This window comes from Lonchura striata, chromosome 1 (assembly GCF_050655825.1).
Source record: "Lonchura striata isolate lonStrDom1 chromosome 1, ASM5065582v1, whole genome shotgun sequence".
Lineage (NCBI taxonomy): Eukaryota > Metazoa > Chordata > Aves > Passeriformes > Estrildidae > Lonchura > Lonchura striata.
Window position 1 is genome coordinate 111,443,574 of NC_140703.1, and position 22,051 is coordinate 111,465,624.

Sequence of the window (22,051 nt, forward strand, 5' to 3'; positions counted from 1 at the left end):
AGTCCACATTTATGCCCTCACTTTCCCCTGTGTCTGATCTTCATGTAACAAGAAATATGAAAAAAACTGTGTTTGTACTTCCTCAGTTCCCACAGAAGCCTGTGACTTGTCACTAAACCATTACAGAAAATAAAAACTTCAGTAAAGGACTTTACATTCAGGACTTCAGTAAAGAAAAAAAGAAAAAAAAAAAGAGTAAAGAGAGAGAGAGAAGCCTTGAGTGCTGCCTCAGATAAGGACTAGTTTATGTTTGAAGTGACTAAACCTTTTGTGTGTACCCCTGTTCTAGAGTCATAAGTTATAAAACTTCCTGAGTCTGTCTCTCCTTTCAGCTAAGAGTCCTTGCTTTCTGTAAAGTCTTTTGTGGTTTTTCAGGACAAGATGAAAATTTCTTTGAAGCTTGAAAACAAACTCCAGGTATCTCTTTGGAGAATAATCATGAAGCTGCTGTTCATTAAGCTCTCTCCAATCAATTGTGTGCATTCCACCTACCAGTCTGGAACATGGAGAGACAAGGGAAGGGGAGCCAGCAAGGCTTGGGTGGCAGCACACTGGCCAAAGGACAGAGCAGCTCTTAATCAGATTGCCTTTAATTCTTCACGTCAGTTAAAGGCATTATGTGCTAGGATTGAGGATAGAGATGTACTCAGCAAAGGCAGTGACAGAACAAAGTGTTTCAGCATAGGGGAGTATTTTGTAAGAATTCTGTCAAATGCTGTCCAGGCACAGCTTAGTAATCCCTGGCAATGCCAGTGAGAGGAACCATTGGCCCCACACACTGAATAAGACTCTGCCTTTTGACGCCGAAAATGTCCACAGAAATTTGGGAATTAATCAGATGGAGCATGTGGAAGTTATGCTGCTAAAGACAGATCTCTGATATTAATGAGAGATATTCACTGTTGTCCAAATCCCTTTGTTAATTTGTGGCTGGACAATGTTAAATTTATATTTTGATTACCCTGCCATCTTACAGTATGAAAGACTCACAAAAATATCATATGGGGTAAGCCTCATAGACAGCTGTATAGAATAAGATACAAGTTTTCACTACTGCAGCTTGAGAATTGCATCCATAGTAGGATCATTTTTTATCACACTCTGGATGTCTGAGCTGCTTTACCATTAGTAAAATACCTCCTTTCCTTAGAAGTGAGTCCATAGTTGTGTACAATGAGAAATCTGCTTGTTAAGATGGTCAGTAATGTAGGATCTGTTGATAGTTTCAATACAGAAAAGGAAACTTGTGTACACAAGGTCAGTGTCTGTCAGCACTGGGTAAAAACACTCTAAAAGTCAGGTATAACTTCATAAACACTCTGACCACACAGCACACATACATGGCTTGGTGGCAGCGGGTGATATTGGCTTCCTTAAGGCAAGCTCCTCAAGGCTCCAAAAGTTGCATTTCTGGCAGTTTGGGGGCTTTCCCTGGTGTCTTTCAGAACACCTGCCAGATGGGGCTCTGCAGGTGAAGCAATACCAGATTGGGGAATTTGCTGGGATTTAAGAACTGAGTGTCCAAGTGCCCGGCAGTGTCAGCTTTTGAGGAGTTTTGGTTGAGCCCATTGGCAAAAACTTGCCGAGTTTAACATGAGCAGAGCTTGTGAGGACTTTGGTGTTGACTCAAGTGCTCATGAGCTGCTCAGCTTCCTCCAGGGAATTGTGGCTGAGTCAGCTGTGGGAGAATTAAAAGTGAAACTGAGAATAGTCCTGCCTAGTGCAGATGGCAATTTGGAGGGAAAACCGACTTTCCCAAGAACTGTCTTCCCTGACTGCAGGATCAGGGTTTAAATTGCTGTGATACTTCTAAAATAGCAAAGGATTGATTAATGCCATTTTCTAGTGCATATGAATGAAGGGAACTGCAGAATTGCTTAGATTTTAGAATTGTCTGCAAAGTTGTAAGAAGAAAAGGAATTCAAAGTATTACTTGAAACTTGCTTTCAAAAAAACACCAAATTTGGGCCAACATCCAGTAATAGCTTCTTAAAAATACAGAAACCTTTTTCTTTTAACTGTCAGGAAGAACTGTCATTCTTCCTCAATGAAGAAACCTGTGAGCTTTTAGATTGTATAAATAGAGGCAGCTGGGGAAGAAATACAGGAATAAATCTTTAACTCTGGAGCTGTAGCTGGCTATAGAAGTGTTATGGAGGGTGAAAGCAGAGGACTGGTAAATGTTTTGTTTAAGACCAGATCATCACAGAATTGAGTGGTTTGTCTGTGAGGAGCACGTGTTGCTCATTCAAGGACTTGTTTGTGGATGTTTAAATCTTCTAAGTCTTGTTTAAACCTTGTCCCATAGAGCTTAATTTCTGCATCAGGAAGACTATGGTTCTAGAGCTCAAATTTTATGGGCAGGAAAAACCTAGGCAGAGATGGGCTGTTTAATGTGTGAGTACTGTGGAAAAGTTGTCTTTGTTTTTACATCCCATGGTGAATCATCCTTCTGGAGAATGCATCTTCCCTGCGGTTCTTCTTGGAAGAGGCAGGAGCCTGAGGAGGAGGGAAATGGAGGGATAATTGCTGTGTGTGGATCAAGGACAATAAACCCCGTGTCCTCTTCCCTGTGACTCCAGAGCCCCGGCAGTGCTCCGATCCCCCGAGCATGTTCATCAGTATTTTTACTGACCCAAATTCAAGGGAGCAGCTTTACCAGTCCCTGTGTCAGCAGGCTGTGAGAAAAAGGAATGGGGTTATTTTTATTTCTTCTCCTAATGGTAGTTCAATGCTTATTATTTGACTGATGCTTTCAGTCTAAAAATCCTGATCCAAGGTGGGGCTATTTGTGGATGTAGAGATAGCTGGCAAAACTGATGCTACAGGGAAAATAAGAGCAGTCCTTTGGCACGTCAGTACGTTTGATGGCTAGGGGGCTTGGAGAAAGAGCTGATGAAGATGTGCAATGACTACTGGAACCCACCAGTAGACTGCTGGGGGGAGCATCTCACAGGGCAGCAAGCACAGGGGATGGTCTGAGCCCTACAAAGCAGCAGGCTGGCGTGTCCAGGCCTGCTCTGGGGGCAGACGGGGAGGGAGGCCGGTGTGCTCTGGGCGCCGCCGCCCCTCCTCCCGCCGCGCCGCCATTACGCGCTGCGCCACTGCCCCTGAGGGGGGAGCGACAAGATGGCGGCGCCGCCCGCCCACGTGACCCAGGGCCCCGCCTCCTCCTAGCGGCGTCTCGCGCGCGGGGGACGCTCTCGCGAGAGCGGCGAACAAAAGGACGGCGCGGCGCAGGCTGTGTGTTGGGGGGGGGGGGGTCGTGATCTCGCGAGAATTCGCCGCCGCTCTCCTCCTGAGCAGAGCCGGGCGGGAGTGGGGGGAGGGGAAACCTCGCGGTACCGCCGGAGACTCCACACGGGCCCGGCGCCCCGAAGTCTCGCGACATCTGCGGGAGCGCGTCCATCACCGGCCACTGGGCTGCGCGGAGTTCTCGCGAGAGTACCGGGAAGAGAGGGCGGGGGGGAGGCGGTCGCCGTGCGCGCTGAGGTCAGCGCGCGCGGCAGGGCGCGCGGGGGGCGGGGTATATATAAAGGCCGGGCCCGCGGCGGGGGGGGCTCAGTCAGGGCAGCGATTCGTGGCGGAGCCAGCGACACCCACGGCAGCGACCTCCCGGCCCAGCGGATCCCCATTTCTCGAGGCGGAGCGGGACGAGCCCGAGACCGATCTCTCGTTATGAGTCATGTGGCGGTGGAAAATGCCCTCAGTCTAGACCAGCAGGTGAGGGACGAGAAGCGGAAAGGCCGCTCCGTTACCCGGAGGAGGCGCGCGGCGGAGGCTCTCGGGGCAGGGAGGGCGGCAGGGACAGCCGGGAGTCTTCACGTGGGGCTCCGTTCCTCGCTTCCCGGCGGTCATGTCGCAAGGAGCCCCGCGGTAACCCCCACCTCCCCCCGCGCGGCCTGTTGTGGCGCACTCGGTCGTTGCGCAGTTAACGCCGTGCGGCGGCCCCGCGCCGCGCCGGGCCGCCCCGCGCGGCCGCGCTGTCCCCGCGGCCGGGGCGGCGTAGCGGGGCCGCCGGTGCCGCCCGGCCCGGCCCCGCTCCCGCTCGGGCCCCGCGGCCCCCGCGCCGCGCTCGGACCCGCTTTGTGTGGGAGCGCCGGGAGCGGCGGCGGCCCCCGGCGGCCGCGGCGGGAACTGCAGCGGGGAGGAGGAGGAGGAGGAGGAGGAAGGGGCGGTCAATGGCCGCCATTGTGCGGGGCGGGGGAAGGGGGAACACACACACGACACGGCGCTTTGTGCGACGCCCCTTCCCCGGGGAGGCGGCGCTGCCGGCCGCCTTTGTTCGAGCTCCGGTGCTGCCGGGCCCCGGTGACGCAGTTGGGCCTGGACTTGCGTTGGTCCCGCACCATTTTGTATTAATTTCTTCCATTTCATTCCTACACCCCCCCCCCGCGCTGGTTGGGATCGATGGTCATCTAACCCTCGGGCGAGGCGGCAGGGGCAGGAAGAGCCCCACGAGCTGCGGCCGCTCCCGCGAAGTAGGTCACGGAGAGGCCCTTCCCTCCCTCCGCCTCGGCCCCCGCGCTCCCCCCGCGCCGCACGTGACGGCGCCGGCAGCCGGATTAGCTCCGCTGCGCCGGGAGCCCGGCCGCAGTGCCGCACTGAGATGGCGCCCGGGCTGCGCCACCGCCGGCGGAGCGATGCCCCCACCGCGAAGATGCAGGGCGAGAAGATTGATCCCTCTCTTCTCGTTGATTGTGGAGAGCCGCCTTGACCTCGTAGCGAGCTTTAAAATGCTGTTGACAATAAGCCCTGCGTTGATGCTGCAATCGGCTAGAAAGATGGCGTTTTAAGTGGTAGCTTTAAAGAGGATGTTACGAGGTCAGCCGTGGGAGAATTCTTAAAGAATTGAACGTCTTTGGGCGGCAGCTTATGCAGCTGAACGCCAGAAAGGACAGTGCATTGGAGTCTGCTTTGGATTAATTCGGCTCGTATTGGAAAATCCTTCCGTGCAATATAAAATTTATTTGTATTTAAACGTGCCTTATTTTTCTGGTATGCAGGCAAACAACTGTAATAAGTTGGTTCGTAAGCTTTGCCAGTTTCCCACTGCTTTCTGCTGAAATTAGTCCATACTGTGTTTGACTCCAAGTGGCACACCAGCACTGCGTGAACTGAACATCTTATGGAAAACTTTCCTGCGAGATCGAAGGCTGTAAAGGCTGAGATTTTTTTGGAAAAAACAACCCAAAAATTGTGTTTGTTGAAGATGTCAGCAGACATCACCTAATGTTTTGGGAACAGTAGTTGCCTTAAGCTTGAAGACTGTAATGTCGCAGTAGTATTAATGCAGCTAAAAATACCTTGCGTCTGTACAAGTAAAGTGCCCGAATAAATTGGCATTACTTGTGCTGAAGTTTCTGTAGAAAAAACAAAACAAAAACTATCACTGACCCAAATCCAAATGCATTTGACTGAAATAGACTGAAATTCAGTCTATCTAAAATGGCTCTTCAGAGCCTGCATGTAGTGTGAAGCAGAAGTCTGTGGTAGTGATTTGGTGGGTGTGAGATACTCTGCTGACCTGCTGCCCGTGTGGGTGTCTGTTTATTGGTGGGTACAAAAACATTAAAGGTTGTACAACCTGAGTAATAATAGGAGGCCTAATTTGGCACGATATAAAAAAAGATTTTGCAGTAGCTTGTTTCTGATAAATGAAAAGGTTTTTTGTATCTTAGCCTAAATTCATGGTAAAACATGTTGATACTTGTCTTATTTCTTCTAGTTTTCTGGTCTAGACTTGAATTCCTCAGACTCTCAGACTGAAGGAAGCTCTACAAGCAGTAAGTATATGCAAATTCTCAAGCTTACAAACACTTTTAGAAATTGGGGGCTTGCAGCTGTGAAAAGCAGTTTCTAAAGCCAGAGTATACAGAGGCTGATGAGGAAATAGGAGGTTACCAGTTAAGATTCCTTTGAAAACATTGTGTGTTTTAGATAGAACCACTTAATTTTCTAGTGGTACAGTATGTGTGCACACTTCTGAAGCACTTAATTAGCTTGAGAGAACTCAGTGTTCCAGTTCTGTCCCAGATTTTCAGTTGTCTCTCATCTGAGGCAGACTGTAGTAATGTGGTGATTTGTCTTAAAATACCAGGTAGAGTAGGAATGTCAACTGTAAGTGATTTCAATTCACTGAATAGAAAGTGATATTGATATACAAGGCTATAGGATGTTAAGAGGGGAGAATCTTATGAGGAATTATCATTGAGCTTGTGGCTGGTATTTTCTCATGTTGCTTTAGCAGACAAATGATTCTGGATTGTAAATGAGGAATAATATTCAGAGGCCGTTGGTTGTGGCCTCTGGTTTGATCTGAGCTGAATGGAGGGGATGGTTGAATTTGAGGGGAAGGAAAAATACTGGTAGTAATACTGTGAGTGCCAGTATTTGAATGTCAGAGTAAATGTCTTGAGCTGCTCAAGTATCTGGCACCAGTGTAAGCCTGAGTGGGTTCTAGGAAGGCAGGCTTTTGTCATAGTGCAACACCCATAAATGGGTGTGTGATTCCGTCAGAGGAGCACAAGACATCTGTGCCTTAAAACAGCTGCCTAAATGGGTATGCAAGACCTTTAAACTTCAACTGAGAGCATGCTACCGAGTGCTGTATGAAAGGATTGTTGTTTAAACTGCTGTAAGAGGCCTTAAGGGCAGATGCTTTTACTAAGCAGAAGCTGTTGTTGACAAGATGAGCATTTCAAGATGTGCTGACGCCACGGGCCTGTAACACTGCCTTTCTTTTGTCCTTTAGAAGGCCGATACATTCCTCCTCACTTGCGGAACAGGGAAGCCTCAAAACAGGGTATGTATCAGAAACACTGTGGCAACACCTAACTGGCTCTTGCATCTCAAGGAGCAGACTGTAGAGGTTCTGACATACTGCTGAAGGCAATTACACAGACTGCTTGACTGTCTTGTGCAAAACATGGCACCTTTATCTTCCGCTTTTAGCGTGCTCTTCTAGATCCCTTCACCAGCTTAGATCCTAAGCTCAAGTTCAGTATCTGACTGATAAAATACCTTCTGTGTCTGTGTAACAATTAGCTGTGACTGAAGCAAGATGGAGTCTCCCATCTTAACTTGCTGTGTAATCTTGAGTGTTGGTGGGTACTAGTTTTTCTGCTAGTGACTGTGTTGTAGAACTCACACCTATCAATTGCTTATTATGAACATACAGCACAGTTTCACTTAGTAAGTGCATATCTTTACACAAAGAGATGTTGTTCCTGTTCAACTTCCTGCAGTTTTTATGGAAGCCCCTGGGAATACTTCAAGAAGGAAATGCAGGCTGTTGGTGAAGCAGACAAAAAGTACATAATTTGTCTTGGTTATATGTTTACATAGGGGTTTATGCTGAGAATTGGCACTTCCATCTTCCATTTGAATCTCTAAACGGAACATAATACAGAAGCACAGTTTCTTGGAACACCTCAGTGAAGTAAATCACGGTCTTTCTGTGGAAGATCCCAAGGGGGCACGTGCTGCAGCACACATTGTCATGTCTGGTGACTTGGGTGGATATGAGAGAAACATTTCCTCTAACACCTATTAAAATATACCTGAGTGCAGCAGCTAAAATGCTTCCTGCAGTGCTACAACGTAAAGAATTGAGGTTTTGTAGCATGGGAGGACTTGGATCTCATCTGTTTCTAAAGCTGTAAACTTCAACAGATTCTTTTAAATACTGCAGGAGGATGGCTTCCATTATGAGTGGGTGGGAGGGCAATAATTATATTATAATATATCTCAGTGCTTTTGGAGCTATGTCACTTTAACTCTGACCAGATGAAAATGCTCCATTCTACCTTCAAACCATTTGAAGAAAGACCGGTTTGTTTCTGTCTTGCCTTCTTATGTGTCCAAGCTACTAGTGGGTTTTCTGGGTGTTCAGGGGCTTGTTTGGGGTTTTCACTTTTTTTTTTTTTTTTTTTTTTCCATTTTGTTTTCTGTTTTTCTGGGGTTGTTTGGGATTTTCTTTTGTTTGGGTTTGTTTTTTTTTTGTTATGTGAGAGAAGTATGGCCTGAAGCAGCAAGTGATGAGCAGCATGTTACCAGAAAAAGAAAAGGAGAAGGACTGGTTGGCAGCCAGTTCAGTGCTCTTGTTCCCAGTCACAGTGACCTCAAATATGAGCAGTCTTGCAAGAAACTGACTTGCCAAATCTGAAGAATGTGCAGGTTTCTCAAAAGCAGGGAACAGCTTTAAGGTGGTTGTGAACATTTGCTGTTCGTAGATTTCTTCTTCTTGTATGATGTTGGCTACCTATGTTTTGTGGGTAAAAGATGCAGTAACCTTGAGTTCTTCCATGACCTATCATGTGTAGGACTGGCATTGTACTTTATTATTTGCAAGACCAGAGTTCAGACATGGCAGTGTGGGTTCTGATTGCATGAGGCTTTTCTGGGGACTTCAACTTCACCTTGCAAAAAGGTAAATAGGTCATGAGTTCCAAAGCTGACCTGTGGCTTGTCCAGTTAATAGAATTCTGGCTGCCAACTTGCCTTGGTAGACCCAGTGTTTGAAAATTGCCTTTAACCCTGTCTGGGTGCTGTGCCACTGGCATCTTCCTGGTTCCCCGTGACAAGGTTTGTAATTGCTGCATAGAAAAGTTACAATTCAGCACCTTGTTGGAAGCATCATGAGTTTGGGCTTGTAAAGCTGAGCTATCTTGTAGGATGATTTGAAGTCTGTTCTGCAGTTGTACTTCCATTAATGAGATGTTTGCTTCTGTTTACATAACTCAGTGATTTCTTCAGCTGCGTTGGAACTTCTGCATTTTGGCTGCTCCTTGGAATTTTTAATGACAGATTTTTCAAAGCTTAGACATGAGGCAGTAACCTTGCATCATAGTAGTGTTTAACCACACAACAAACTCTTGAAGCAGCCTTACAAGTGTGGTAACCTGATTGGAAAAAACTCTTCCATTTAGCTCCAGATCTGTCCCACTAATACTAATCTCTTAGCTTAGTAAGTGGGGAGTAGGGCAGTACAGAACTGCAGGAGTTAGCAGCCTGCATAAAAATAATGTCCTTACGTTACTTAATTAATGGCAGTTCTGTTTCTCAGCAGTGGGAGCTCAGTATGCAGGGCTGCCTGGCCTGAAGTGTCTTGCTCCATGAGTTCACTTAATAATACTAAAGCTTGTTGTCATGTAAGTTTCTTCTTAAACTTCCTAGAAGCAGCTTCTGGATATTTTAAACTGTAATCTGATCTATAGTAGATGAAAAAGTAAATGTTAAGAACTCATCTTAAAAGTCACCCTCCCTAAAGGAATCTATCATTCTATTTCTACCATATTAAAAAAAAAAAGTATTACTGCTGTATGTGGCAGGTTTTCAAGTGAACTGGCAGTGATTTGTGTTAGTGTTAGAAAATGTGAATTGAAATGCTGGTTGGGGGAGACACATGGACAATTGTAATGCTGTTCATAGGTGCAAGGAGTACAGAACTGCTCTGGAGGTTGATTAACTTAGTGAGTTCTTATCCCTGCAATGAGGAAGATGTGCTTGGAATCTCTACAGGTTTTTAATTTAAAAAACCAAAAACATTGACATTTTAAGGAATTTCCTGGTAGTCTTTGCACAGCATTGTGGTCATTCTCTAAAGTGAAATTGATCTCTGATATGTTACAGGTTTTCTCAGGGCATTTACTTCCAGTTTTAATTTACCATTTGGTGTCTGAAATTCTGACTATTATGCCTGTAATTTACTTAGAATTGACTTGTATGGCCTGGTCCTGTGTTGTGTGCTGATCCACAGGTAAAGTCAGAGTAGAAATGCCAGACTGAAAGAAAGTCCTGGAATTGGAGGATGTGCACACCTGTCTTCAGTGTAGAAATTACCTTAAAATTATGGCAAGGTACCAGCTTCAGAAATGAATGCTATAATAAGATAGGGGAATGAGGTTGCTTTGTGAGCTATTTGGAGTATAAAATTTTGACTCTTTGAGCTTCTCAGGCTTGATAGAAAAGCTACATCTGTCTGTGTCCCTGAGGATGGCTCTGTTAGTACCACTGCTCTTAGATGCCTTGGCAGGATGACATATCCAAATAGTTGAAGTGGCCTGAAAGTTACTCGTAATAAAAACTGTATTTAGCTGTCTTTTAAACAAACCAAAATAACTTGCTTGAAGTTAATATCTTGAAGGACTAATACTGCTTCTAAAGCATTTTGGAGGTCTTGGAAGTGTGTTCCATGATCTTGTGTGCTAAAACTTCATGGATGGATTATTTTTGCTGTCTGTTTCAGTTATCCAGACAAAAGAGTTAGTTATCACAGTAGTTTTAAAGTTCCCTTGTGACTAGTACATTCCTGAATCCTGGATACTAGAATTTCTTAATTCCAAAAAAGAGAGGCAAGGTGAATGGCACTTCAGAGAACATAAAAAAAGGCAGGGTAATTCTGGTAACAAAACCTTTTCAGAGAGACTGGGCCTAGAACAACCCCTTTCTTTGGAATGAATTTGTTGTGTGTTTGCTGTTATTGTCTCATGAATAGGTCTGGACCGGTTTTGTGCTGTGGAGCTGGCAAAGCATGCTTACAAGAGTGACATTATTTGTTTATCTGTTCTGTTATTTAACTTACTCTCTGCTGGAATCCCATAGCTGAGATAAAATATTCTACACAAAGTTGGGGAGGTAGGACGTCTGAAAGAGAATTTACAATTTCTTAGTCCAGTACCAGAGCAATGTTTAAAGCTTTGTCTTTCTGCTACCTCACAGGCCCTGGTAAGCAGAATAAAAGTGAGGGTTTTTTACTCTGATATTGGCAAGCTCTGAGGCACTTTGTATTCTTTTGAGTTAACATCCATAAGTAGGTACCTACTGTAGGCAAAGGTGAAAGTGCTGTAGAAAAATTCAGTGTGGTTAATTTGTTGTGAAGAGCTCCATATACCTTCTCTTCTCTGAGTATGGTGCTGTTAGTTATAGTCTGTGCAGATCACATTGCTTTGTGTACTTGCAGTATGTTGTCTGGGCTCTGTTTGCATTTGTGATACCATTTATTGATCGCTGAGAGGCCTTGTTAACCTCCAAAAATTAAATGTGTAGTCAAGGATTTGTGTTGGAGAGATGACATAGATGAGGCTTGGCAAGACTTGGCATCTTAAAGTTTCTTCTGATACTCGGCTTTCCAGGGTAGGCTTCTGAAATACTTGTATTAAGGCAAATGTGTGTTTTTTGAAAAAACCCAATGTGTTTGTACATGCAGGGAGAAATTTCAGTTCTGATGGGTGGTTAGAAATGCTCAGTTCCTTGTTGAGCTGGTTTTAACATATATGGATATTCTGTTTGTGAAGGAATTCAGTCCCACAGACCTTTCAGTGAAGGCTTCCTGGACAGATCTTGCAAAAGCCTGGACTGTGCCATGTTTGGCTGAAATGCGTTTCTCTGCCAGGTTTCGATAGCGGCGGCTGGAGCTCCAGACGAGACAAGGATGCCTACAGCAGCTTCGGTGCGCGCTCCGACCGCGACGCCAAATCCAGCTTCTTCGACCGCGGGACCGGATCCAGAGGAGGGAGGCAAGTGCTTGTTTGTCTGGGTGGTGCACACGAAGTCTGCCTCGGCTCTAGCACTGCACTTGTAATCTTGATGTCAAAATCAGAGTTCCAGGTGTGAGCAGCATGAGGTGGGAGGGAGGACAGAGGGAGAGAGAGCCTTGCTTTTAAAGCTACATGATTTCAAGGATGGGCAACTTGCATGTTGAAAAATGTGCCCTGTAGTCTGCCACCAGCCACTCACTGCAGCTGTAGTGTCTGGCTGACTTCAGTGTTCACCAAAGAAGTGCTAGGTGGGTGGCTGCTTCCAGGAGAACCATGAAGAGCTGTTGGGAGCACACACAATGCATCACTATGGATTTTTTTTTTTAAATTTCAATTTTTTTTTCTTGTCTGAAAAGTGTAGTTAATAAAACTGGGTGAGACTCTTGCAGGTTCTCTGCCTTACTTGAGCAGTCTTACACACATCATGCGTTGTATGCACAAGTGTGGTGAGAGTGACCTTTACCGACTACTTAGTAAAGCTGACCTAGTCCTGTATCCAGACTTTTCTCAAACATGATTTACCAGGCCAAAAACTAAACAGTTGAGGTAAGGACTTCTTCCACCTTCTTTCCAAGTCAGTAATACAGGTGAGCTCCCTCTTTATGAAATAATTGTATGACATAATGGAGGTATTTGGTCACATGATGTGCGGTGGGGAAGGAACAAATTGCAGCCCTGAAGGGTTTTGTCTGGACATGGGAAACCTGTGTAGAATGAGGCAGAGGAAAGGATGGGGGGATTACAAATTAATGGTGCTTAGGCAGTTTAAACAGAGCACCCTACAAAGAAATTGCAAAGACTGAGCAACTTGGATTGCAGCTCCACTGGCAGACAGCTGTTTACATTCATTATGCTTAATCAAATAAAACTGGTGATAAAGAGTTCACTGTGTTAGGCCAAACTGAGCTCTGAAATCATGACAAACTCTCTGTTCTGACACAGAAAAATGTGACCTGGTCTGATGGCCAGGGCTAATTTCTGTGCTTAGGTCAAGAAGCAAGTGTAGATAACCTGATGATTTTGAACTGTTCCACAGCTGTGTGTGTAATACACAGAGCATACAGTGCTGCATTGTTATGGCTTTGATTCTGCACGTCAGTACCCCCTGTTGCCTGGGAAGGGTGGTCTGATTCTCGTGCTGTGTTTAGATACGAGGAGCGTGGCAGAGGCGGGGACTATGACCGGAGCGGCTTCGGCAGATTTGACCGCGGCGGGAACAGCCGCTGGTGTGACAAATCAGATGAGGATGACTGGTCCAAGCCTCTCCCCCCAAGTGAACGCCTAGAACAGTAAGTCATGGAATACTGCTGATGAATGGGAGGGAGAGGGTCTCTTGATAATTCCAGCAAGTAAAAACTTTTCTCTTCTGTTTTTAGGGAACTCTTTTCAGGAAGCAATACTGGCATTAACTTTGAGAAATATGATGATATTCCTGTTGAAGCAACAGGCAGCAACTGTCCTCCACATATTGAAAGTGTAAGTTGTTTTTTTAAGTCTGTTTTGCTAATATATGCAATAGTGACTATTTTGCCATGGGTAGCTTTGATGTCTTGATGTCTGGAGTTTAGGGAGGAAAGGAAACACTGTTTTCCCTTCCTACAGCTAAGCTGTTTTGCTGAAGAGGGTTGCATATGATGAACTAAGGGAAGAAATTGTGTAAGCTCTTTCAGTTAACACTCAATAGCTTACTTTTTAACTGTAATTTGTCCTTAAACAGTGAACCTGTGAAAAAGTGGAAGTGATTGGAGGTGCTGATTGGGGAGCAGCTGCTAAGGCATGGACAGTGTTAGGCTAAGCACAGTGTGTGTGCTAGTTCAGTCTGCAATTCAGGCTTGGCTGGCTTTTTAAGAATTGCTTAGAAAACTGGACTAAGCATCTATGTGACTGTAACTTCATAGGCAATTTCTACATGAAGGGCTGAAACTAGAGCTACCTTATAAATGACTTGTTAAACTGAATGTTGTGTTATATGGTGGTTGAAGAGAAGTATTCTGATTATACTGCTTTTAAATATCTTGCAGTTCAGTGATGTTGACATGGGAGAAATTATCATGGGAAACATTGAACTCACACGCTACACCCGTCCTACTCCAGTCCAGAAACATGCAATACCTATTATTAAAGAAAAGAGAGACTTAATGGCCTGTGCTCAGACAGGTAAGTCAATAACTCTGCTTCTTTGTCACAGTAGAAGTGGGGTCCTGTATTACTGCAGGCAAAAGGCAGAACCTCCTGTGCAGTGTAGAAATAGTTGTGTGTTGGAAGCTAATTTTAGTTTTAGTCTTGAATCTGCTTTAGATGTGACTTGACTAGATTTACTGTGTTCATCCTGAGATGTGATCATGTCTTAAACCACATTTGCTTCAGGGTTTTGGGCTGCTGAGGGTGTTCCACCACAAGTAGCAGCCACAGTCCAGTGCAGGTGTAACTGGGAATGTGCTGCTGATACAGGGTTAGTGCTGTAGTTGATAGTAACTTAATAATACTGGCTTGTATTTTACTAGGGTCTGGGAAAACAGCTGCATTTCTTCTACCAATACTGAGCCAGATATATGCAGATGGCCCTGGTGATGCCTTGAGAGCAATGAAGGCAAGTATTCAAATACCCAGTCTGGGAAAGCAATGACCAATGTCATAGATTTGGGGGTTTTTTTCCTCCCCATGTGAGCTGATGTGTGCTGCGGTCTTGAATGTTGTCGTTATTTTGGGTATGATAGCCAAGCATCTCAACTTCTAGAAGACTTTAGGTGTTTCTGTTAAAAAATCCAGGCTGTGGATTACTTTTTATTCTACCTGAAGAGCTGGATGCATAACTATCCAATTTTTTTCTTTAATGAATGGTTTTGTTATTGCATAAGTTTAAAAGACACTTCCTTGCTACAAAAAGCTGCTTGGTCACACATCTATGTCAGTCATTTCAGAATAGGAAGTAACTGGTTCTGTGGCTATTACTTCTCTCTCTGCTTCTGAAGTTTGGGTTTGCAGTGCTCTTTGTAGAGACCAGGATTGTGCAGCTGTTGCCATAATAACCCACAGCTGAATCTTGGGCAGTGTAATAGGGCTGTCTTGAGGGCTAGTACTCAAATTTGCTCTCAGCCATGCTTTATCTTTCTTAAACTTGGTCATTTTTCTTAAATACTGCTTATAGTAGCTTTTTTTCTTTCTCTTTGTGTTCTGGATGCTCATGCCAAGGTTGTTTTTCTCTTCAGGAGAATGGGAGATATGGGCGCCGTAAGCAATATCCAATCTCACTGGTCTTGGCTCCCACTAGAGAATTGGCTGTGCAGATCTATGAGGAAGCCAGAAAGGTATATCTGACAGTTTATTATTATAACATAGCTCAAGCAGAATTTTTCTTGGTGCTAACTTACTCTGCTTTACAGTTTGCATACCGCTCCAGAGTTCGCCCCTGTGTTGTATATGGTGGTGCAGACATTGGCCAGCAGATCCGTGACTTAGAACGTGGATGTCACTTGCTTGTAGCAACTCCAGGACGACTGGTTGATATGATGGAGAGAGGAAAGATTGGGCTGGATTTCTGCAAGTAAGCAAACTGTTACTTGTCCATGTACAAATGACTTGAAGCAGGATACAGTTAAGGACCTCAGATTGTAGCTTTTGGACTGTCTAAATATCTAGTTTAGGATTTGTAACTCAGTGCAGACACCAGAGCACAACTTACAGAAAAATGTTCTGAAGATGTTTTTTTTTACTGCTGCTTAGGTACCTAGTGCTTGATGAAGCTGACAGAATGCTTGATATGGGGTTTGAACCTCAAATTCGTCGAATTGTTGAACAAGATACTATGCCACCAAAGGGGGTTCGTCACACCATGATGTTCAGTGCTACTTTCCCCAAGGAAATCCAGGTACTTGAAAAGCTTGTAAGGCCAAATAAATTTTGCCTTTGGAAGGAGGGAATAACTTGATACTGATATTTTTTTATCCTCCTGCTTTTTAGATGCTTGCTCGTGACTTCCTTGATGAATACATCTTTCTGGCTGTTGGCAGAGTAGGTTCTACATCTGAGAACATCACACAGAAAGTAGTATGGGTGGAAGAACCAGACAAACGATCGTTCCTGCTTGACCTGCTAAATGCCACAGGTAAAGAATAGCAGCAGATAAGCAAATGAGGCAAATTTTAGAATAGGCAAATGTAATGACTCGAACAGTAAGAATTTCTATTGATTGGGTAAATTAAAGGATAGTTTGTTGACATGCAGTGAATGTATTGCACTGGTTAAATGGCAGTATCGAGTTATGTAAGCATGTCTTTCAATGAAAAAAGGGAACAGCAGTCCCCAGTGATGTTACTTTAAAATAAATGGGCAGAGAATTGGAGCTGCCTCCAGGTTGTGGAGCCTGTGTTTGTCTGTGCAGCTTTTCTTCTGCTAACCTGGGCTTTAATTTTTGTTAGGTAAAGATTCCTTGACTCTGGTGTTTGTGGAAACTAAAAAGGGGGCAGATGCTCTTGAGGACTTCCTGTACCACGAGGGCTATGCCTGTACAAGTATCCATGGAGATCGCTCCCAGAGGGACAGAGAGGAAGCGTTGCACCAGTTCCGCTCTGGCAAGAGCCCCATTCTTGTTGCCACAGCAGTAAGTGAAATCTGTACAACTTGACCATGTGAACCTATTTCTTGGCCTGTGGAATCATACTAAGATTTGATTGAATCATTTAACCACTAGGTAGCAGCAAGAGGACTGGATATCTCAAATGTAAAGCATGTAATCAACTTCGACTTGCCAAGTGACATTGAGGAGTACGTACATCGTATTGGCCGTACGGGCCGTGTAGGAAACCTTGGTAAGTATCACCTGGGCTTTTCACAGACAGCACTTCATATCTAAGTTGACAAGTGCAGTCCTATGGGCTGAATAATAAATTTCAAATAAGTACTTGAGAAAAGTTTACCAGTTCTTTTGGGTAAGTGCCATCAAAAGGCTCTCTTGCTACATGTAAGCCTGGTGTCTTCTGTGTCTGTTAGTAAACATGATTTTGTGGCTAGCTGTGGTGCAGTAATGATCTCAAACAGCTTTCTCCTTAAGTAATTCTAGTGTTTTCAGGCTTGGCTATAAGGAACTGGAATGTGGAATGGGTGTAAGTGCTGTGGTGTACTTGAATTGCATGTTGCCAAAACTGAGCATCTCTTTCAGGTCTTGCCACTTCATTCTTCAATGAGAGGAACATAAACATTACAAAGGACTTGCTTGATCTCCTTGTGGAGGCTAAGCAAGAAGTACCATCTTGGCTGGAGAACATGGCCTATGAGCAGCATCACAAAGGGGGAGGCAGCCGTGGGCGATCTAAGAGGTAAGAGGCACTGCTTTGGCTAGAGATGTATGTTCAGTCTGTTAAGAGACAGTTCTGTTACTTGTTCTCAGTCTGAAAATACACTTAGAGGATGCTAAGTGCAGTATAAGCTGAACTTTGTGTGTGCAAAGGTGACAGTGTCTGTCTGATTTTGTTCTATCCATGAGGCAGTTTAACACATAAAATGTCTTTCCCCTTAAGTGAGCAGCTAGATACAGCTGATAGAGAATGATGTTATCAAAAACAGTTTTAGAACTGTAAAAGCAGCTATAAAATACAGAAATGCATACCCCCCTGTGCCAGGCATGTACCTTAAGCAGCTGTTCTGTTGTTTGGGAGAAGGCAATGCAGTGCCTCCTGACAAAACAAGGAGAAAGAATAAAGGTGTGAGGCCACTTGTAAAATAGTTTTGCTGTGGAGACCTGAAACTGTAATACAAACCTTTGTTTAATGGCTTACAGGGGTAGGATGAGAGAACAGTTTTCCTTAATGTTGTTAACATGACCCAAACACATTGGGTTTGGTGTGAGCTTTTTGTTTTCCATTTTGCAGTATGTTTGTAAAGTACTTAGCGTGTACGTAATGAGAGATAGTCATAAATGCATCTCTTAAACACTAAGATAGGGTTGAAAATCTTGTGGAAGCAGAGACTTCACCAAATCAAACCTTTCAAGGTAGCTCAAGGTAGCCTTGGGATGCTTGTGAAGTGTGCTCAGCTCAGCAGTGGCTGTTGGCCAGCTGTGGTTGGTACCCAGAGTCAGTGTGTCAGCCTCAGTGTGTGCAGTGCTCAGAATGCCCCGTTTGACTCCAGCCTTTGTCTCTTGCCCTCTGCAGCAGTCGGTTCAGCGGAGGCTTCGGAGCCAGGGACTACCGGACGAGCAGCGGCTTCGGCAGCAGCAGCTCCAGCAGCAGCCGGTCAACCAGCAGCCGCAGCGGCGGGAGCGGCAGCAGGGGCTTCGGAGGTGAGAGGGGCAGCTGCACCCGAAGTGCTGGCTGGGGTAAAGCTGGATGTAATGTTTGAGTAAGAGATCATCTGGTGCTCGTCATGCAGTCTCAGCATCCTGCTTGGATCTAGGCCAGTGCAGGTTACCTGACTGATGGTTTGACGCTGCCTGCCTTTTCCAGTGTCAGTTTAATGTTGTGCATTTGACAGTACTGCTGGGTGGGGTTCTTTAACAGACAGCAGATACCTGGGTTGTTTTCTTGTTGTAAAGGTGCAAATCTTTAGAGTTAATTAAGCATCACTTTCTCTTGCCTTTCATAGGTGGTGGTTATGGAGGCTTCTACAACAGTGATGGATATGGAGGAAACTATAACTCCCAGGGGGTGGACTGGTGGGGCAACTGATCTGCTTGCAGCAGATAGCCCACCAAACAAGCTAATATGGAAACCACATGTAACTTAGCCAGACTATACCTTGTGTAGCTTCAAGAACTCGCAGTACATTACCAGCTGTGATTCTCCACTGAAATTTTTTTTAAGGGAGCTCAAGGTCACAAGATGGAAATAAAGGAACAAGTAGCCCTATCTCGAAGGTGGTTTTGAAGACTCTTATTGCTGTAGTCAGGATTAACTCCCCTCCCACCCATCCCCACCCAGAAACTGCATTTATAATTTTGTGACTGAGGATCATTTGTTTGTTAATGTACTGTGCCTTTAACTTTAGACAACTTTTATTTTGATGTCCTGTTGGCTCAGTAATGCTCAAGATATCAATTGTTTTGACAAAATAAAAATTACTGAACTTGGGCTAAAATCAAACCTTGGCACACAGGTGTGATACAACTTAAACAGGAATCACTGATTCATCCATAATATTACAAAGAAAAACTTATGCGGTAGCCTGCATTAGGGCTTTTGGTATCTGCAGATTTGAAAAATAAAACATCTTGAAGCATATCAATGCAATTAGTTTCTAATGTGGCAAAACTGTACTAAGTTAAAGTTCTGATTTGCTCACTCTATCCTGGATAGGTACTTAGAACCTGATAGCCTTTAATAAGCCATTCCAGTCATGATGAGATGATGTATGGATACATGCATACATTAAAAGCACTGTTTTTGAAGTTAATGCAAGTAAATACAGCAATTCCTTTTTCAATATTTAGGCAGATCATTAATGTGAGCTAGCCAAATGTGGGCAGAACATTACAGGGAACGTTTAAAGGTCTGATAACTTGAAATAGTTTTTAGGAGAATTCATCTATTTAGACTTTTTAAAAATGCCTGCCATATGAAATTGAAATGGTAGAATGGCTGACCATGGCAGTGATTGGTCCTCCGTAAGGGCCTGACTGAATTTTTGGTCTAATAACGCATGCTAGTGTTGATGTTTTTTGGTCAAGAGGGTATGAACAGGAAGAATTATGCAGCAGGCTTTATTTTAATGCAGATTCACATTACTCTGTTCAAGCTGCGTGGAGATGTTAAACTGGCTTACTGTAGACTTTGTAAAATGGCTCCAGAAGAGTAACAAACAAACCTGAGATCACAGAGGTTGGAAATGTACATAAACTGCACAAGGTTTCAATTCTGCTATTAAAGTGCAGTTTTAGTCAGTTTTAGTTGCATAGGTTTCCATTGTATTTATAGTCTGTTATGCTAAATCTGGCCAAAGATAAGTATTGTCCACCAGAAAAATGCCTCTGCCACTTGGAATTTCTGTGCTAACTTTGCGGCCAGAGCATTTAACAACTAATCTACAGTGGCATAGGAAAATGGCAAAAATCTCCTAAAGTGCAATAGATTTTTTCAAGTGTATTGTGCCTTGTTCTAAAACTTTTATTAAGTAGGTGCACTTGACAGTATTGAGGTCATTTGTTATGGTGCTATTTCAAGTCTAGGTTTAGGCCCTTGTACATTTTGCCCATAACTTTTTACAAAATACTTCTTTTATTGCACATTCAGAGAATTTTATATATGTCTTGTGTGCGTGTCCTTAACTTCCAATCTTATTTTGTCTCTTGGAGATTGAACGCAGCTTGTTTAAGGAGAAGGAAATAGATTCTAAAACTTATTTGGGACCATGGGAATGATAGCTGGGAAGAAAACTATTTGCACACGACAGATTTCTAGATACTTTTTGCTGCTAGTTTTGTGTAATATTTATTGAACATTTTTGACAAATATTTATTTTTGTAAGCCTAAAAGTGATTCTTTGAAAGTTTAAAGAAACTTGACCAAAAGACAGTACAAAAACACTGGCACTTGAATGTTGAATGTCACCGTATGCGTGAAATTATATATTTCGGGGTAGTGTGAGCTTTTAATGTTTAAGTCATATTAAACTCTTAAGTCAAATTAAGCAGACCCGGCATTGGCAGTATAGCCATAACTTTCTGATAGTAAAACAAAAATTGGCAACTTAAAATTAAACATGCCAAGGTTTTGATACACTTGTCTTAAGATATTTATGAAACACTTCTAAACACTGATGTGAAGTGTCCAGATTCTCAGATGTTTGTTGCGTGAGTTTTGTTTAGTTGTGTGTTTTTTTTTTTCAGTGAATGTCTGGCACATTGCAATCCTCAAACATGTGGTTATCTTTGTTGTATTGGCATAATCAGTGACTTGTGCATTTTAGCAAGTTTTATCAGCCAGCAATATTTTCAGTTCAGATACAAGGATTCAAACCAATATGCAAGAATGGATTTAAACTTGCTGAATGTGAAAATTGAACTTCAAGTCACTGTAGGTTTAGAATTGCTTATTGTATTAGTTTAGATGCTAGCACTGCATGTGCTGTGCATATTCTTGATTTTATTAAAATAAAAAAGTTGAACTGCACAGTCTATTCATTTGTGAAGCGTCACTCCTGGTTTCTGAGCTCTGTAGCCCCAGCAGTCTCATTCACGTGCAGCTCTGGAAGCAGGTGACTCTAGTGTGGCACATGTCAGTGGTGATGGATGGCAGCCAGGCTCGGGGCTGTAGCTGAGACAACCTAAAATGGCCTGTGCCCCACAGTGCAGGGTTACTGTCAAGTGTCAGAGGTGGGACAGACAAAAACCACCTCAGTTTGTTCATTAGGGGAGCCAAGTTTGCCTGCAACAACCTAATTAAACCTTGAGGAGTTTGGTTTGGTTCCTCAGCCCCTTGCTGCTCAGGACTTCATCTCACAGTTGTCCCTCTGAATTTCACAGGAGTGCCTTGTAGAGAGCTTTAAGTTTTGATGTCATGCCTATTCATTGTTCCTAGGTATTGAGAACCCAAAATGAGGTGAAATATTGGCATATCCAAGGGAGTACAGTGGAAGGAATAGATTCAGGTGTTTCCAGTTTCTTTAAAGTGAAATAAATTTGCCTCATTTGAAAGTGATTTAGAAACAGCCTAGGTTTTGAGTTTGGTGCTGAAATGACAGTAGAAACTTGTGATTTTCTGGTGAATAAAGAAGAGGGTGGGAAGGGAAAAAGTAATGCCTGGGGCCTCTGATCCATAAAAGTGTGATGCAGGTGAATGGCATGGGGTAAGGACTGGTAAAGGTGTGAAATGCCCCTGCAATCCTGGATCCATGCAGGTAATGAAATCCACCCCACCAATCCTGTACTGTGTATGGGCCTTGGAGAATAATGGAGTATGGAGATGGCTGATTCCCAGGATAGCTTGCTGGAAGAGCTGCCTTGAGCACACTGACTGGACCACACTAAATTTACCTGCTTTAGACTTGCATTAGTTATTAACCTCATCATGCAGGGCTTTGTGTTGTCATGCGATGTCCCTGGATGTGCAACGTGCACTTAAATACCTTCCAAAGGCGGTTTTTCTTCCCCTGTGCATCTGCAGCAATACTAGAAACCACACTTAGGAGATGGATACGCCAAGGGAAAATGTGGAGGTGACCCATGGGATCTGGAACTCCAGCTTTGAGTGTAAAGATTTGCACTTGGTGCTTTAGCTTAGGTTTGTCCCTGGCAGAGGAGTCATTTGGCAGCCAAATCCCCAGGAGCACAGGGCTGTGAGCAATGCTTTGTACCGTGGCTTGCAGAGGTTGTGGAAGGCCTAATGTAAGGCAGTAGTGGGCACAGTGGGTGAAAACCAAAGGAGGAAATCTGGTCCTCAGGAAGTTGTTCCTACAGGCTAGAGGAAATCACCTCTGGAGATGGAAGTTTGGGAAAATGACAGAGATTAGGAGCCTTGAGACACCAAAGCTACTGGGGGTAAGAGAAGCACAGGGCATGTTCCCACAGAGGTGGAAGTTTG

The 22,051-nt window shown here is 44.1% G+C and overlaps 1 protein-coding gene across 1 annotated transcript; it reads left to right on the forward strand.

Annotated features, from left to right (window-relative positions):
• The first annotated feature begins 3,556 nt into the window (after positions 1–3,556).
• Positions 3,557–20,641, forward strand: DDX3X (DEAD-box helicase 3 X-linked). Its single transcript, XM_021546157.3, has 17 exons — positions 3,557–3,723; positions 5,729–5,786; positions 6,755–6,805; positions 11,396–11,519; positions 12,689–12,829; positions 12,917–13,016; positions 13,562–13,697; positions 14,045–14,130; positions 14,750–14,848; positions 14,924–15,084; positions 15,264–15,408; positions 15,501–15,645; positions 15,959–16,140; positions 16,231–16,348; positions 16,699–16,855; positions 17,690–17,817; positions 18,120–20,641. The coding sequence occupies exons 1-17, from the start codon at positions 3,679–3,681 to the stop codon at positions 18,200–18,202; spliced, it is 1,959 nt and encodes a 652-aa protein (XP_021401832.1). The 5' UTR covers positions 3,557–3,678; the 3' UTR covers positions 18,203–20,641.
• The last annotated feature ends 1,410 nt before the right edge of the window (positions 20,642–22,051 follow it).

Coding starts and splice junctions, on each gene's coding strand:
- DDX3X (XM_021546157.3), top strand. CDS start 3,679: ATGAGTCATGTGGCGGTGGAAAATGCCCTCAGTCTAGACCAGCAG. Junction 12,830..12,916: donor CCAAGTGAACGCCTAGAACA/GTAAGTCATGGA, acceptor TTCTGTTTTTAG/GGAACTCTTTTCAGGAAGCA. Junction 16,141..16,230: donor CCATTCTTGTTGCCACAGCA/GTAAGTGAAATC, acceptor TTTAACCACTAG/GTAGCAGCAAGAGGACTGGA.